Source organism: Mastigoproctus giganteus, chromosome 6 (assembly GCF_048544385.1).
Source record: "Mastigoproctus giganteus isolate SK-2022 chromosome 6, ASM4854438v1, whole genome shotgun sequence".
NCBI lineage: Eukaryota > Metazoa > Arthropoda > Arachnida > Uropygi > Thelyphonidae > Mastigoproctus > Mastigoproctus giganteus.
Genome location: NC_143580.1, coordinates 210,229,761 through 210,249,349, shown reverse-complemented (window position 1 = coordinate 210,249,349; position 19,589 = coordinate 210,229,761). Strand labels below are relative to the sequence as shown.

The 19,589-nt window shown below is 35.7% G+C and overlaps 1 protein-coding gene across 1 annotated transcript in view; it reads left to right on the top strand.

Annotated features, from left to right (window-relative positions):
• Positions 1-19,589, top strand: part of puf (ubiquitinyl hydrolase 1 puf) — a 1,022,896-nt gene that overhangs the window by 478,490 nt on the left and 524,817 nt on the right. Inside the window, exons 41-42 of the mRNA XM_090376705.1 lie at positions 1,948-2,094; positions 2,177-2,233. Of these exons, the coding sequence (XP_090232831.1) occupies positions 1,948-2,094; positions 2,177-2,233 (204 nt within the window). The remainder of the gene's footprint in view (positions 1-1,947; positions 2,095-2,176; positions 2,234-19,589) is intronic.

Genomic DNA, 19,589 nt, shown 5'->3' with positions numbered 1-19,589 from the left:
TTGCTTTTAGAATATTTAACGACATACATGATATTTTCTCAAAACTAAAAGTATATATATATATATTTTTTTTTTTATTAATGAGAAATTCATTTGAATCTTAAAATTGTGTTCTCAACATAAAGCTAAACCAGAATTTATGAATAAGAACATCCTTAGAATGATAGTCTGGTCTTAAGTTTGATTACCCCCCCCCTCCCCAGTATTATCTATGTGGTGCAAGGAAGCAACAGACTTTTGTACTCAGGCAAAAGGCGCCTCCGTCTGCTGGGAAGGAGCAGCAGTGCGTAGCACACTCTTCTTGATTAGACCGGGGTTCGAGCCCGTCACCACCAAATACGGAAGATGCGGAAAGGTCAGGAAATGACCTCCGCATATCCCGAAGCAAAATGGCATTAGTTGCTAATGCTCCTAAAAACCAAACAACAAACAAACCTCAGGCAAAAAAAAAAGTAGATAAAAAAATACAAATTGTGTGCTTCCTTCCTCATGAAGGTAATTTCCAAGAAATTCAGTCATCCCAGAATATTTTCAAACTGTCAGCCTCAGCTACCTTGAAAGCAACTTGTTCCAGTAATCAACAGCTCGCTAACTAAAAGAAAACTTCCTACAACTAATCCAAACCTCTTCCTCTGTAATAAGAATTTATGGCCCCTAGTTTGGAATTCTTTATAACAGTGAATATTCCACCTTCATTCATTCATTTTATTATCCTCTCTCAGAGCTTTTAAACCTCAGTCAGATCACCTCCAAGGTTGCCCCTTTTCTGATCTTACAATGCAAGCTGCCCTTCTTTTGACCCTTTCAAGAAGTTTAGTGTCTTCAGATGAGGTCTTCATACTTGACACAGTCTTACAATTTTGTACAAGGCAATTGTAAGACTACGGGATATTGTTTGAAAAATCATTAATAGGACACCATAGGCTTTCATCGCCACCTGTTTACACTACTCAGAAAATTTCATATCTGCCCATGTCATAACTCTCATATTCCTTTCTTCCTCCACTGTTTCTAATATGACCCAACAAAGTGTATAAGTTGTTTTGGCATTGCTATTTCCCAATTGTAAGACCTCGCATATTTTTTCATTAAAACATAGCTATGAAAATCAGAAAAAATAGTGGTCCAAGAACTGATCTTTGGGGGATCAGTTCTTGGACCGCTTCTTCTGATCACCCCACTTCTGATGTTACACCAATCTGAAGAATTTCCATTAATCACAACCTTCTACCCTGCAATCCATCTTAGAATCTTACCAGTAATTCCATGTTCCAGCTAATACAGTGACCTCTCATTGGTGACTGAATTAAATGCTTTGCTAAAATCCAAATAAACTGTGTCAAAATAACCAATAAATTAGTTAAACATGATTTTCCCTTACCATAACCAAGTTGTGTTCCTTCAGAATGCCATTTCTATTAAAATGTCTCTGGATTGCACTCTTAACCGTTGCCTCTAAGATTTTTTTCTACCACTGAATCAGACTAAACTGGTCTGTAGTTACTGACTTCACTCTTAGAACTGCTTTTACGTATTGGTGATATGGGTTCAAACAAAACCTCCTCAATTAAAGTGCAAAGTAGGACAAAAGCCCTCTTTTAATTAAGGTTAGTTAAAGTTAAACATGAAAACAGCCTCCATTTTTTTCTGTTTTCAGACTTTTTCACGTTTATAAAAATATTAAAGAGGGGGTCTTTAGAAATAGAAAAAAAAAAAAAAAAAAAAAAAACTAAATTTTTAGTTGTTTTTTTTTTCTCTTACTTTTTTTCACTGCTACTTTTTTTTTTTTGCTTCAGTAGTATTTATTTATTGTAATATTATATTAACTTTTTTAATATAATAATATAAGTTTTAGATTTTTAGATGACTCATTAAAGAAATAGAACCATACTTTATCATTTGTAAATATGTTGTTAATAATCTTAATATAACTTCTTTAAACTTTAGGAAAGTGAGAGAAAAGCTTATAACCCTCGAAGTTTTTGCAAAGTGTATACCATGGATCATCAGCCACTAAATACTGGAGAACAGAAAGACATGGCAGAGTTTTTTACTGACCTTATCAGTAAACTTGAGGAAATGACGCCACAGCTGGTACGAATAATATAAATATGTATTTATATATAATTTGTCCTTTTAATTTCTATTTATATTTACTCAAAACTTTCTTTTTCAGAAAGAACTTGTCAAAAAACTTTTCTGTGGTGTCATTTCCAACAATGTGGTTTCTTTGGTAAGTTTTTTACTTTTTTATTGCTAAATATGTTACTTTATCTGAATGGATTTGTAAAATAATAATGTAGACCTTATGTCAGAAATTACGAAAAAAAAAACGATAAGTTTTTGCTTATTATTTACATAATTGTTATTTTATATTGTACTTAATACGTTGTCTTATAGTTCTAATTACGATGATTATTTTTATTTTAATTTGTATAAACAGTTTTTGTAGATATACATAATACTTTATAAAACCGTTATTTCATTCGAATATTGCAGGCATTGTTTTTGTATATAGTGATAGGGAATTCAAATTTTTAATTGAGGTAGTTAGGTAGCTCTAACGTATAATTATAGAAACAGTAATACGCTTCACTGTTTCTATTAGATAGCGTAGTATTGACATTTAATTTAATTTAATTTAATTTATTGATCTTATTAATTTAAAATATCATGCCCCAAACTAGACCAGCAAAGCAACGGGCACAAAGTGGCAGGAGTGCTGTGACTTGGGGGAGAACTGAGGGGGGCGATTCTCCAACGCATCACAGGCTAAAAAAATGTGCAACTTGTGAAATGTTTGCCGAACTATCTGAAACGGAACATGATATTGCCATGGGGGATGTCTTTGTGTGTGCGCGATGTAAGGAAATCAGGCGACAACTCAGCGTTGTTATGGGCCTATATGAGAGTTTGAAGGACAGGGTGGATGCCCTCGAAAGATCTAAATTGAGGGGCCCATCAGGCTCTCAGCTGCCCACATCAACGCCAGAGCTTGCACTTGGTCATCACGCAACACAGCGGCAACTCCCAAGGCAGATTGCGCTGGTCCCAAAGGAACTGGTAGTTGTTGGTGACTCTATTGTCAGGGAAACGGGAAATATCCTTTGTAGAAAGGATAGATGGAACAGGACCAGGGTATGTCTGCCAGGGGCAAAGGTTGATGACGTTGTAGAGCAGATATCATCTTTTAAGGGCACAAAAGGTGATATAGTTGTACACATTGGCACTAATGATATTAAGAGTAGGAGACCGGCAGAATTACTTAACAAGTACAGGTCACTGATGAAAAAAAGCCGTGAATTAGGGTTGAATTTGAAAGTGTCTGCAATTCTGCCCAGACACGATAGGAGGGAGTATATGATGAGAGCCTTGTCGATCAATTCGGCCCTGGAAAGATTGTGCAAGGCTCAAGGGGTAGAATTTTTTCAGCCTGGACTGTACTTGTTAACAGGAGAGATTGCTTCTACAGGGATGGGATACACTTAAATAGAAAGGGTGCAAGAATATTTGCTGATGCTATCGAGGCAGTGTTAGGTGGGTCGGAAAACTGATAGCTTGGGGGGATACAAGGACTAATAGTTTAACAGTAGCTGTAGGCAGAGGTGAAGGTGATTCTTGCACAATTTCTATTAGAATAAGTAGCGACCTGGAGCGAGGGGTGTTGGGGGTTTCAGGGACTAATGTCAGTCATCGTGAAACAGGTGGGTATATGGGATGTGTTAGAGTGGCTGGGAATAGGAATAGGTGCATGTATACTTGCATGTATACCAATGCTAGAAGTATAGTAAATAAATTTGATGAATTTGAAGTGCTGGTCAAGACATCAAAGGTGGATATTGTTGGGATATCAGAGACGTGGTGTCACACAGATATAAGGAATGCCGAACTGGAATTTGGGGAGTACAATGTGTACAGAAAGGATAGGCAGAATAGGAAGGGAGGAGGTATTATGCTGTTAATAAAGAAAAACATAAAATCAAAAGAAGTGCATCCAGTTGATATAGATGAACAGTGCACTGTTGAGTCAGTTTGGTGTGACATAAGCACTGCGAAAGCAAAAATTAGAGTAGGAGTGTGCTATAGGCCTAATGACTCGAATGAGTACAATGAACAATTGTACAGAGAAATAGAGTGGGCTAGTAGATCAGAATGTCTTATAATGGGGGATTTTAACTTCCCAGATATTGACTGGAACTTGTGGGTTGGGCACTCACACACTAGTTTGAATTTTGTGGATTTATTGGATGATTGTTTTCTGCAGCAGCAAGTTCGAGAAGCAACCAGAGAAAGTAATACTCTTGATCTGGTTATCAGCAGTGATCATTCATGTATTAGGAATTTGCAGATAAAAGAACCACTAGGTGGCAGTGATCACAGTGTACGGACGTGGGATTTACTTAAAGATTTAATTACCATCAGGGGTAAAGGAAAGGGTTTTTGCTTCCGTAAAGGCGAGTACAGTGGTCTCCGACAGTTTTTAAATTCTGTACAGTGGGATCAACTGACGATGTTACCAACAGTAAATTCTAAGTGGGAAGCATTCCAGGAATTAATCGTGGAAGCTACTAAAAGTTTCATACCTATTAAGAAATATTGTTCAAGGTTTAGGCCTAAATGGTTGTCAAATGAATTAATTAGACTCGTAACAGAGAAGAAAAATGCATGGGATGTATATAAATTATCAAGCGAATCTAAGTTAATCTGTAATCTAATATAAGTTAATCTGTAATCAGGTCACAAAGGAGGTTCGGCAGGCGAAGGCAGATTACGAGAAATCCTTGGCAAAAGATTCTAAGAAAAACAGCAAGGATTTCTTTACTTATATAAACTCTAAAAGGAAGGGGATGAATCTGATTGGTCCACTTGACATCGATGGTTCGACTGTTGATGATCCTGCTCAGATAGCAAACAAACTGAATGAGTATTTTGCATCTACATTCACACGTGAGGAATTATTAAGGTTTGAAAATGGCAGAAGGTGATCAAATTGTAGCAGGGTGCTTAATGATCTTGTAATAACTGAGAGCAAAGTGGAAGAGAAATTGTTGAAGTTAAACGTAAGAAAAGCACCTGGGGTGGATGGGATCTATCCAGTTATATTAAAGGAGGCGGCAAAGCAACTAAGCAAACCCTTAGCCATAATTATGAGAGCATCCTTGGACTCAGGGGAGGTTCCCACGGACTGGAGATGTGCAAATATATCCCCAATTCACAAAGGGGGATCGAAGGATGACAGGAGTAATTACAGACCAGTTAGTTTAACTTCTGTTCCAGGAAAAATAATGGAGTCGCTGGTTAAAGATGCATTGCAGGATCATCTAGACAAGACTGCAGCAATAATTCAGACACAGCATGGGTTTGTTAAGGGAAAGTCTTGTCTGACAAATTTGATAGGATATTATGATGTGGTTACAAAGGAACTGGATGCAAAAAATAATTTTATATCATATATTTGGATTTCAGGAAAGCTTTTGACACTGTTGTGCATGGAAGACTATTGTACAAATTGGAGCAGAATGGTATTAAGGGTAAGTTGCTATAATGGATAAAAGGATGGTTAAGTGCGAGAAGACAGAGAGTGGTAATCAATGGGTGCTGCTCTTCTTGGACTAATGTTATTAGTGGTGTCCCACAGGGTTCGGTGTTAGGTCCACTGTTGTTTTGTATATTTATCAATGATATTGATGAAGGTATATCAGGCTTAATGTCGAAGTTTGCAGATGATACAAAGGTTGGCAGGGTTGTTAATGACAGTAATGGCAGTGTGCTACTGCAACAGGATCTAGATAATTTGGGCAGTTGGGCTAAGAAGTGGCAACTGAAGTTTAACCTTGACAAATGCAAAGTACTGCATACGGGTAGAAGTAACCCCAGAGAAACGTACCAACTGTGTGGTACTACACTTAAGGTGATAGAAAATGAAAAAGACCTGGGAGTAATTGTGCAGGCAGATATGAAGTTTTCTGAGCAATGCAGACAGGCTGCCAGGGTAGGTCATGGGGTTTTGTCAATGATATATAGGAATTTTGCTAGCAGGGAAAAGGAGGTGATTATCCCTCTGTATAAGACAATGGTCAGGCCACGCCTTGAGTACTGCGTACAGGTCTGGAGGCCTCATTTTAGGAAGGATGTAGATTTACTTGAGCGTGTACAGAGAAGGGCAACAAGATTGTTGAGGGGAATGAAGGGAACCTCTTACCAAGAGAGGCTTAAGTTCTGCAAATTGCAGTGGCTGGAGACTAGGTACCTGCACGGTGATCTGATTGAGGTATATAAGGCCTTGAATGGGTTGAGCATGCTGAATTCTGATGGGATCCTTCCACTTGTTCAGATTATGAATCTAAGGGGGCATAAATTCAAATTAAGAAAAGACAGATGTAGAATAGATGTGTGGAAATTTGCCTTTAGCCAGCGGGTGGTTAATTGCAGGAACAAACTTCCATCTGTCGTTGTGGAAGTTGATAGGTTGAGTAAATTTAAGGAGGAACTGGACAGGAATTTGGAGGGAATGGTGTGATTTTTTTTTTTTTTTTTTTTTGGCTGATGCTGCATAAGCTCATACATTTGCTTTCTTGCATCACATGCCACTACTACTACTACGACTAGTCAAATGTAGATTACAGAACTTTTTTAACACATTTTAAAAAAATTATATTTCAATATACAAATAATTTATAAGATCATTACTATTGCATTTCCTTTAGGTTAAGCTGCTGATTAATATTAGTTTCTTTAAAATATTGTTTTTGGTATATGGTTTGAATTAATTTGAAGAAAAATACTATTGAAGAAAAAATCGTCAAGAGAAGGGTACAAAAAAATAAATTTTTATCATAAACACACATGCAAACAAACATTCAATACACATACACCCATTCATTGATTCAGACTGTGAAATACTTTGAATTGATTGAATGTGTAAGAAATTTTGAAAACATTCATTACTGGTATCTATTCATGCTTTGATATTATGGAAGATGTGCATACTTGCTGCTCATGTGTAGAGTGGTTGTTGCATTCAGCATCCGGCAAGGAGTCCTTATGAAAGAGAATTTTCGGATATGATTGACTTGTATATCTAGGCATTATAATAGGCAATCATTAATGGAGTTAACTTAGGTTCTGTCACAGGTGGTGGTTTGAAGATTAGTGATACAGTCTATACCATATAATATTAATTTGGACAGAGGCTGTCACACTCATACCACCTTTGAAGCTGTAATAGATGAGATGGACATTTATGTATGTTTTATTTTTATCATGAAAATGTTTTTGGTTTTTATACATGTCAATGTATGGGCAATTTTTCATTGTATAGTCTCTCTGCAATAAAAATTATCATTATTACTTGAATTATAGGTTTTGTATAGTGAACTCATTGCCATTATATTACTTTGTTTGCTGTGTTAAAACATACTCTTTCGTTGAGTAAAAAATTAGAATTTAAGTTACTAAAACTCAAGTCAATATTTGAGTAAAGGCTTCATGCATGTGAAAGTTGGTGCATACACAAATGAGGCTTTTTTCGAAATTACGTACATTACTTTTGTTTTTTTTTTTTTAATGAAAGCTACAGTGGTGCTCAAAAAATTGCATTACCTCATTTTTTAGGTTGTTTATCCTTATACTGGCAGCTAATCTTTTAGAAATAGCTGAAAAAAAAAAACATAAATAAATAATAACAATACACATATGAAACTCTTAATTGAAAAATTTACTTTTATGCCTTATGGGTAAACATAAAATGAAATAAGTACTTTTCTCCAAAATAACAGCATGTTACTTATGGTTCATATAGTAAAAATTCTATGAAGGAAGCAATTTTTCATTACTTTGCTCATACTAGGATGACAGGCACTATATGTGTAAGACCACATTTGGAATACTGTGTTCAAGTTTGGAGACCTCATCTGAAAAAAAAAGACATTGAGCTTCTTGAAAGGTTCCAGAGACAGGCAACATGAATGGTGAGATTGGCAGAAGGATGATGTATAAGGAAACACTGATTATGTGGGCAACAGAACTTGGCAACCAAGCACCTCAGAGGTGACCTGAGTGAAGTCTATAAGGGTCTGAGAAAGATTAGTAAAATGAATGAAGGTGAAATTCTCACTGTTATAAAGAATTCCAGAACTATGGGTCATAAATTCAAATTACAGGGTTTGAGGTTTATAGGAAGCTTTCTTTTAGGCAGAGAGTCATTGATTTCTGGAACAAGTTGCCCTTGCAGGTAGTTGAATAAATTCAAACAGTTTGAATAAATTCAAAAGTCAACTGGAAAGTTATCCTTGTGAAGAGGGAAGCATATAATTTGTATTTTCTTATCTAGTTGGTGTTTTTTTTTTTTTTTTTTTTTTGGCCAGTGCAGCAAAAGCCTGTGATACAAAGTTCAAGAGATCTGAATTTTCACATTTGTAGTAATGAGGTCCCCGAAAAGTGTCAAAATTTTACTGTTATTTATTATTATTATTTTATTTATTTTTTTGGTACATACTGTATATCTAAGAATAATAATAAATAATAATAATATCAAAAATAAATTAGTAAAATAAAATAAAAACAAAAGCCTTGTCTAACAATACAGTAATAGGAATAACATATTTTTTAAAGATTTTATTTTATTTGTAAGATAAACTAAGAAAAAAGCAATTACAGAAATGAAAATATTGCACAGTATATATTTTGATATATACAATATTTTAGTATCACAGTAAAAAAAATTACAATCTTAATATAAAAGTAGACATGCAAACCATTAACTTTTTAATAAATGAATCTAATTTAAAGAATCCAATGTTGTTTGTACAGTTTTTGTCCTATATCTATTTTTTAAATGCAGCACAGACATTATCTAATGCAATAGTTGTTTCTTTATTAACATTACTGTAGGCCAACACATTCTCTATTATGTTCAGTGAATTTTGGGCATCTTTTTTAGATTGCAGTTCTTCACTTTTGCCATCACTGGTAACAAAAACATCATTTTGTTTGGTGCTCAATAGCTCTTCTGGTGTTGGCATAGATGATGAAGTTGCAGTGGTAGCAACTTCATCATCTACCTTCACAAACTTCTCAAATTCGCTAACAAAATCCACATGCTCCTTCAAATTCCTACATTCCTCAATGTTGCTATTGCATACATCTGCTGGACCATGTTTTTCGTGATATTTTCTCCAAAGCCACTCTTTCTGAAACAGTTGATTACACTTGATACAATACTGTCCAAAACAATAACAAAATTATGGATAGCGTCCAAGACATTCCAATTTGGCAGCAAATTGTTCCCTCCTATGTGGCAGATCAAGTACCTGTATGCTCTCTTGAGGTTATAAATAATGCCTTGATCCAGTGGTTGCATTAAACTGGTGGTATTCGGGGATAAAAACAACAGCTGTATATTTGTCAACTTAGTGTCTCAGCAGAATGTGCTGTACAACGATCTAGAATCAAGTGTTCCTTTTTTCTGAAGCCATTCTTCTGTCCACTTTTGATAACCAAGACTGAAAAATTTTGACTGTAAACCAAGCATTTCTATTGGCTTCATAAACACAGGGAAGTTGGTTAACTGCTTTAAAACATCTTGTCTTGGAAAACTTACGAATCACAAATGGGTGTAGTTTTGTACTGCCTGAATCTGAATTGCAGCATAACAGAAGTCTGTTTACTAAAATTTCACCATGACAAAACTCTCCTCGAACAGCAAATGTTTTGTTTGGCAGAAAATTATAAAATAAACCTGTCTCGTCAAGGTGAAAAATGTCCTTTGCCTCATATTTTTCAAGAATGTGCTGTACAGAACACACCAGTCTGTAGCCTTTTCTTTGTCAACTAATCCAGACTCACTGCAAACATTTCACAAAACCAAGTTATTCCTGTCTTTAAATCTTTGGAGCCAACCACTGCTGCATTTGAAGTCACTAATTCCATGTTGCTGAGCTAGATAATTTGCCTTTTCTTACAAAATCAGACCTGATATTTGAAAATTATATGCACACATTTGCTGGTACCACTCAAAAAGTTTTGTTTCAAGCTCCTTGTGTTTTCAACCAGAAATTCGTTTCATGTTTTTCATTACTGCTCCAGTGTCACGTACTTCTTCAAGTCTTTTTCTGTTTTTCAGTATTGTATATAAAGTAGGTGAAGGGATGTTGTATTCTTTTGCAATGTCTGTTTTGCTTCTTTCTATCCTATCAGCATCTTGTATAATTTTTAGTTTAATTTCCAGGCTAATTCTGTCCGTTTACGTTTTGTCACCATAACACTGCTAGATAAGATTTAATATAGAAAAATTTTAATTAATTTAATAGCACAAGTTCCAAAAAAGACATCAGCTCGAGATAAAATGGTACAAAAAATAAATCACCCCCCCCCCCCCCCCCCCCCAGTTTATTTATGAAAACCCCAAACACGAGAGGTATTGGAACCTATAGTACTTAGTACCGTGCATGGTTTGGAGATTGAGAAGATGAAAGAAGATATTTGTTGACATTAGACTTGAACTTCTGTACACTTTAATTTTCAAAAAATGCGTATGAAGGAAGGTTGTTTCAGAAAGTGGCAGTTGAATGAATAAATGAGGAAGATGAAAAGTTGGTTTTGTGAGTTTGAAGTTGGACAGTAAATGGACATTGGCTGGTGGCAGCACGTGTTTGGACTGTTTTTAAAGAGAGAGAGCGGGAATTATAAAAGCCAATTCAGAAGAACTGTGCCCATGGAGGTATCTGTAAAAAAGGCATGCAGCAGAAACAGAATTTCTATGAGACAGAGAGTGAAGAGACTCTGTTAGAGATGAGTCATTAATTAACCTAACTGTGCCTTTTGAATGGAATGTAGAGGAATGGAGATTAGAAGTCAGGATAATCCCCAAAAGAGATATATCATCTTGCCTAGAAATTGGAGTGTCACCAAAGATAAGCATAGGAGCAGAAGAATCCTTTTTGCAAGATATAAGACAGGACTGAGTTTTAGAAGGATTGAATTCAACTAAGTTGTCTTTACCCCACTGGAGAATGACCTGGAGATAGGCATTTAAGGAATTCGTAGCGGATATTCGAAAAGTTGAAGCTGATTGAGCAGGGCGAGTTTCTGAAACTGGAAAGTGGAATACAATCTGCTGTTGTCAGCAAAACTATGGATACAATTTTCGGTCAAGGGAAGAAGGTCATTAATATACAAGAGGAAAAGAGTGGGGGAAAGAACTGAACCATGGGGGACACCAGCATTAGTGGAGAAGTTAGTAGACAGATAGCCATCTACCATCACCCTCAGTGAGCAGTCAGAGAGAATACTGGATAACCAATTACAAAAAACAGTTGGCAAACCATAAGATGGAAGCTTGTTTAGAAGACTTTTGTGCCAAACACGATCAAAAGCCTTTGAGATGTCAAGAGCAACTGCTTGTGTTTCACTGAACTTTTCCATTGAATTTGTCCATAGATGGGTAACATAAGCCAGAATATTAAAAGTGGATCGACACTGATAAAATCCATACTGGCAATCATTGATGAGATGGAAGGTTTCTAGATAGTTTAATAAGAGTTTGTGGTTAATTAATTTCTCCATTACTTTAAAAAGATTAGAAGTAAATGGAATGGGACGATAATTGGATGGGAATGATTTGTCACCCTTTTTAGGAACTGGCTGGATATGAGCAAATTTCCAAGTAGAAGGAAAAACACCTGTGGAATAAGAAATTGAAAAAAGTTGGCAAAGTGCAGGAGTAAGTTCAGGAGCACAGGTTTTGAGAACAAGTGGTGAAATACCATCAGGACCTGGAGCTTTCTTAGCATCAAGATTCCTCAAAATCCTTCTGACTTCCTTTTGACAGAAGACCACAAGTTGCATTAAATGGAGTGTGTTGGTAATGGTGAGAGGTGTTTATTAATACAAGAGTTGGAAGAAAAATGGGATGCTAGCAGGTCAGCCTTATCCTTGGCTGAAGTGACAATAAAACTATCTGGTTTTGATAGGGGGGGGGGGAGCAGAGATGGGAAACAGCCTTATCCTTGGCTGAAGTGACAATAAAACTATCTGGTTTTGATAGGGGGGGGGGGAGCAGAGATGGGCAAAAGTTGTGGCCAATAGCTTTGGCAAGAACTACAATGCTCGGCTACCATTGGGGCAAGAAGAAAGTTTTCTACTCTTAGCCTGTTCAAAATCTGGTTTGAACTGATTCATAATTGCTTTACAATTGTTGCAAACTTTGGTGTAGGCAAAAATTGAAACTAAAGAATCGGAAACAAGCCAATTACAATATGCAACATTCTTCTGTTGAACAAGCTTAGCACATTTATTGGGAAAAAAAAGTTTATATAAAGGACGAGATTTTAAAGTGGAGTTTGGAATAAAGGATTCCATTCCTACAAGAATAATTTCACTGACATGGTCTAAGCCAAGAGTGGCCAACTTAATTTGTAATGCAATCTACTTTTTTTATTTAAAATGTGCCGCGATCTACCATCTCAAGAATTTCATTGCATATGGTTCAACACATATTGAAAATTGTTGTTTATAAATTTTAAAATTAAAAAGTATTCAGAATTCTTAATTTAATTTAATTTAAATATTTATTAAATAAAAATTTAAATATATTTAAATTTTTAATTTATGTGAAGTTTGCATCTTCATGTCATCTGCCAAGCTTTCTAAATCGTGAATATATTGTGATAAGGCCGACAGTAAAGAATTTTCTGAATGCAAGTCCTTAAGATTAGAGCGATTCTTCGTCTTTGTTTCAAATATGAAAAGGCCAATTCATATAGATATGTGGATCCAAATTAGGAATTTAAAAGTTCACTGCATTTTGTTTTTACATTTGGGTGCTTCTCTCGGCAAATACAGTCAGTCCTCATATAACACGTGTTTACACTACACGAATTCGATCATACACGATTTATAAATAGAGGAACGATATCTTATATAACACGAACCGAATTCGCTTATGCACGATTCGCCTTTGTGTTTACAAGAAATGGCTGTCGAACGCGGAATCACCCCAACCGAACGCAACACGATAGGAATGAAGAAGATTCTGAAAATGAATTTATGTGTTTTATATCAGTGAAGGGGAAACACATTTCACCATAATAACGTAAAAACCAACACAATTCCAGCTATCGGTATAATCGCAAATGCAATTAGATGGAGTTTACTACCAGTTTATAACAGATTCCACTAGCAGAAACGAAACTGGAAATTCTTTTTATTGTTTTATGGTAGTAACCCCCATAAATGTGCTTTAGTAATAATAGTGTATCTGTTAATAGTGTATCTCGGCCTTTACGGTGTTGTTTATTCAGTTGCTATAACTGCGCAGCTTTGTTTATATGTATTAAGCGTGCCTCCTCGTTTTGTAATTGCGCTTTATTCCCTAAAAATTAGTAAAATACTTAAAAGGTGTGAAAAGGAAGCGTCCCGGCGAAGACACTGCAGATTCAGAGAGAGCAAAAAAAAAAAAGCAATATCGATAAACAGAGGCGGACTGGGTCAAAAATTCTTACCCGAGAAAATTTATAGTGGCCTCATACTACGGTTTATGGCCAAAATCACACCGGCCTCTGGTAAGGCTTACGGCCAGTCCGCCTCTGTTGATAGAGAAAAAAATATGAAATTGTGAAACGCTTTGAGCGAAATGAAAGACCATGTGATATTGCACGTGCTACAGACCTAAATGAGGCAACGCCGAGAATTACAAAGAATGCAGAGAAAATAAAAACAACTTTCATAGCGGGAACAACTCAAAATGTAATTAAAATCCATTAGATTAAGACACAAAGAATTGGAAGAGATGGAACGGCTGTCATCTGTTTGAATAGAAAATCAAACAAAAAACAAGTTTGCTTACGATAGAAGCAAAAGCGTTAGCAATATTTTATTACGTAATAGTCGTAATTAAATACTTAAGCATTTTATTACGACTTACGTATTATAATTTATACTTATGTATTATAAAATACGTAAGTATTTTATTACAACTATTTCATTTAATATAATAAATTTTTTACGAATAAAATACGTATTTTATTCATAAAAATACTTTTTTAGTATTAAAAATACTAAAAATACTTTATTATAAAGTATTTTTAGTATTTTTAATAGTATTTTTATTTTTTATAATAAATAATAAAAAATATTTATTTTTTATTATTTATTATATTATAATAAAAAATATATTATATTTTTATTACGTATTTTAATCGTTATAAAATACTTACGTATTTTATAACGATTAAAATACGTAATAAAAATATAATCGTTATAAAATACGTAAGTATTTTATAACGATTAAAATTACCTGATTATTTATTGTGTTTGGTAATGTTTTGGTTCCAAATGTGTGTTCAATCTTGGGTGGTCGGCACCTAACCCCACTTTTCCCATAGGGCCTGTTGTTTATATTGCACGATTTTGCATTGCTCGAGGGTTTCTAGGAACACAACTATCATGCTAAACGAGAACAGACTGTATTTCCAAAAGTGTTTTTCTGGTGATCTGTATTTGAGGACGATATTATTTTGCAATGTAATAATTTCCTTTTCAAGTAATATTTTCTCCATGTGATATTTTCTCAATCTTGTAGGATTCCATTCCTACAAGAATAATTTCACTGATGTGATCTAAGCCAGGAGTGGCCAACGTAATTTGTAATGCAATCTACTTTTTTTATTCAAAATGTGTCGCGATCTACCATCTCAAGAATTTCATTGCATATGGTTAAAAGAGTTAATCAACACATATTGAAAATGCTCAGTGATTTTTTCCTGCAATTTGTTTCCTATCTAAGTCAATATTAAACGGATAAAAATGTATTGAACAATGACTTCAATTGTTTTTAAATCACCGAATCTGGTTTCAAAATCATCCACAACTTTCTCAATTTCAGAAACATATTTCTCACTATTAAATTTAAAAACAGGATTTCACATGTAAGTATTGCTTGGTACACCCAGGATCCTGAGCTGGATATTATCATTCTTCTCTTCCTTGGTGATTTCTTTCTCTCTCTCTCTCTCTCTCTCTCTCTCTCTCTCTCTCTCTCTCTCTCTCTCTCTCTCAGGGTAACTCAGAAATGTTTTTTTTTTGGCCGGATTTTGACATGAACCTCAGGCTTCCTTGCACCATATGGCTAATAATAAAAATAATAAATAATATTTTTGCAAATGATCTTGCCTACTTGCAAAATGTTAGAATTTTTTTTCTTTGAGATCCTTAGCCATTGCCAAAAATTGATATTTATATGCAGCAATATTACTAATCATTTCACCCACATTTTTATTTTTTCGAAATTCAGATCACTTTAATTTTCTGGTAAAATCTGACAAAAAAGCCAGATCACATCGTGTATCTTCTAGCTGCTGATAATCATCTCCCCTTTGATGAGCAATTTTTTTTTTATTTCATTCAGCAAATTTCGAAATCTCTGTAGAAACTTACTCCAACTCAGCCACCTCACGTAGTAGTAGTAGTAGTAATAGTAGTGGCATTATGCTCAAGCAAAGCTACATCCTTCCTAAAATGAGGCCTCCAGATCTGTACACAGTACTCAAGGAGTGACCTGACCGTTGCCTTATATAGAGGGACAATCACCTCCTTTTCCCTGCTAGCAAAATTCCTGTATATCATTGACAAAACCCCATGACCTGCCCTGGCAGCCTGTCTGCATTGCTCAGAAAACTTCATATCTGACTGCACAATTACCCCAAGGCCTTTCATTTTCTACACAGTTGGTACATTTCTGTGGAATTACTTCTACCCATATGCAGTACTTTGCATTTGTCATTGTTAAACTTCAGTTGCCACTTTTCAGCTCATCTGCCCAAATTGTCTACATCCTGTTGCAATAGCACACTGCCATTACTGTCATTAACAACCCTGCCCACCTTTGTATCATCTGCAAACTTGGACACTAAGCCTGATATACCTTCATCAATATCATTGATAAATATACAAAACAACAGTGGGCCCAACACTGAACCCTGTGGGACTCTACTAATAACATTAGTCCACGAAGAGCAGCACCCATTGATTACCACCCTCTGTCTTCTCCCACTCAACCATCCTTTTATCCATTGTAGCAACTTACCCTTAATACCATTCTGCTCCAATTTGTACAATAGTCTTCCATGCAACAGTGTCAAAAGCTTTCCTGAAATCCAAATATATGATATCAAAATTAATTTTTTTGCATCCAGTTACTTTGTAACCACATCATAATATCCTATCAAATTTTTCAGACAAGACAAACAAACCCTTAACAAACCCATGCTGTGTCTGAATTATTGCTGCAGTCTTGTCTAGATAATCCCGCAATGCATCTTTAACCAGTGACTCCATTATTTTACCAGGAACAGAAGTTAAACTAACTGGTCTGTAATTACTCGTGTCACCCTTCGATTCCCCTTTATGAATTGGGGATACATTTGCACATCTCCATGTGGGGATCTCCTCTGAATCCAAGTATGCTCTCATAATTATGGCTAAGGGTTTGCTTACTTCCTTTGCCACCTCCTTTAATATAACTGGATAGATCCCATCCACCCCAGATGCCTTTCTTATGTTTAACTTCAACAATTTCTCCTCCACTTTGCTCTCAGTTATTACAAAATCATTAAGCACCCTGCTACAATTTGATAACCTTCCATTTTGAAACCTTAATAAGTCTTCATGGTTGAATGTAGATGCAAAATACTCATTCAGTTTGTTTGCTATCTGAGCAGGATCATCAACAGTCGAACCATCGATATCAAGTGGACTAATCAGATTTATCCCCTTCCTTTTAGTGTTTATATAAGTAAAGAAATCCTTGCTGTTTTTCTTAGCATCCTTTGCCAAAGATTTCTCGTAATCTGCCTTCGCCTGCCTAACATCTTTTTTAACTTGATTACAGATTAGCTTATATCTGCCATAGGTTTCTGTGTCACCTGATAATTTATATGCATCCCATGCAATTTTCTTCTCTGTCACGAGTCTCATTAGTTCATTTGACAGCCATTTTACCATAAACCTTAACAGTATTTCTTAATAGGTATGAAACTTTTAGTAGCTTCCACGATTAATTCCTCGAATGCTTCCCACTTAGAATTTGCTGTTGTTAACATCATCAGTTGATCCCACTGTGCCGAATTTAAAAACTGTCTGAGACCTGTAGTCACCTTTACAAAGCAAAAACCCTTTCCTTTACCTCTGATGGTAATTATATCTTTAAGTAAATCTCACATCAGTACACTGTGATCAGTGCCACCTAGTGGTTCCTTTATCTGCAAATTCTTAATACACGAATGATCACTGCTGATTACCAGATCAAGAATATTACTCTCTCTGGTTGCCTCTCGAACATGCTGCTGCTGCAGAAAACAATCATCCAACAAATCCACAAAAGTCTTACTAGTATGCGAGTGACCAACCCACAAGTTCCAGTCAATATCTGGGAAGTTAAAATCCCCCATTATAAGACATTCTGATTTAGTAGCCCACTCTATACAATTGTTCATTGTACTCATTCGAGTCATTAGACCTATAACACACTCCTACTCTTATTTTTGCATTTGCAGTGTTTATGTCACACCAGACTGACTCAACAGTGCAATGTTCATCTATATCAACTGGATTGCACTTCTTTTGATTTTCTGTTTTTCTTAATTAACAGCATAACACCTCCACCCTTCCTATCCTGTCTATTCTTTCTGTATGCTTTGTACTCCCCAAATTCCAAATTCTGCATTCCTATTATCTGTGTGACACCACGTCTCTGCCATCCCAACAATATCTACCTTTGATGTCTTGACCAACACTTCAAATTCATCAAATTTATTTACTATACTTCTAGCATTGGTGTATATGCAAGTATACATGCATCTATTGTTATTCTTAGTTACCCTAACATAACCCATATACCCCCCCCCTGTTTCATGGTGACTGCCATCAGTCCCTGAAACCCCCTCTTACCCCTCGCTGGGGTGCTGGGGGTTTCAGGGACCGATGGCAGTTACTGCTTATTCTAATAGAATTACTGGAAGAATCACCTTCACCTCTGCGCCTACTTTAACCTTTTAGTCTGTGAATCCCCCTAAGCTAGCAGTTTTCAGACCCATATAACACTGTCTCGATAGCATCAGCAAATATACTTGCACCCTTTCTATTTAAGTGTATCCCATCCCTGTAGAAGCAGTGTCTCCTCTCAAGCAGAGACCAGTCTGAAAAAAATTCTACCCTTTGCACCTTGCACATTCCCTCCAGGGCTGAATTGATTGACAAGGCTCTCATCATGTACTCCCTTCTATCATGTCTGGGCAGAATTGCAGACACTTTCAAATTTAACCCTAACTCATGCCTTTTTTGCAACATTGAGGGCATATATCATCTTTTAAGGGCCTTTGTGCCCTTAAAAGATGATATATGCTTCACAACATCATCAACGTTTGCCCCTGGCAGACATACCCTGGTCCTATTCCATCAACCTTTTTAACACAATATAATCCCCGTCTCCCTGACAATAGGGTCACCAACAATAACTAGTTTTTTTGGGATCAGCGCATTCTGCCTTGGAGATTGCCGCACTGTGTTGCCTGTGTGTAATATCAGATCTGGTTCATTTTCATCGAGTTGCATTTTGAAATATCTCCTTTGAAGAGATTGTCTTCTGATGGAATTCAGGATTTCAAAAGCTATGACCATAACATTTTTAGTATTTAATCTTTTTCTGGCTAAAACTTTGTGGATGATACAGTGGTAACTCAAAAAAATCTGAGAATTCGTCATCCTTTTGGCACAATGCGATGAATCCGTTAAGATGCCCCGACATTGCTTTAGATCCATCTGTTGTTATTGACACAAGCATAAATGGTGGTAATTTAATTTTTTCAATAAAATTTTTAAATGCTTTAAATATATCAAGACCTCTGGTTCTTTCTTTTAACGAAACCATATCCAACAATTCTTCTCTAGTGGCAGAATCATCAAAAACCATACGAATGAAAACGAGCAATTGAGCTGTATCACTGATGTCTGTAGATTCATCTAGTTGTAAAGAAAAGGATGTGCAATTAGCCAATTGAGCATGCAATTGTTTGCTCACATTTTTACTCACTTTTTTGATGCATTGCATCACAGTATTTCGAGATAATTGCAGATATTCTGGAGCACTTTTAAGCATTGCAAATCAAACAGCAACATTTTTCTTTTATCATTACAAAAAAGTATTCTAGTTCTCACTCGATGAAAATGATACATTTTACTCTTTTTCGTAGTATTCATTTTAAATCGTAGGGTATTAAATTAACGTATAAGTACTGTCCAGTTATTAATATTAAGTAAGCTAAATAAGAATTCGACACATACACTTCTCTCCACAACCTAGCTGCATTAATTTTCACTAGACAAGCCTAGCCATGACAAGAGTAGTAACGTGGTTCAACGGATTTGTAAGAAACATATGCATTGCAGTGCATAATAATAATAACATTTAGATTTTGACTAATCTATTTTTTATATATATTTAAAATTCGTCATGATCTGATCAACCAAAATTAAACCCGCGATCGACTTGTTGGCCACCCCTGATCTAAGCAAACATTGACATCAGAAGTTTT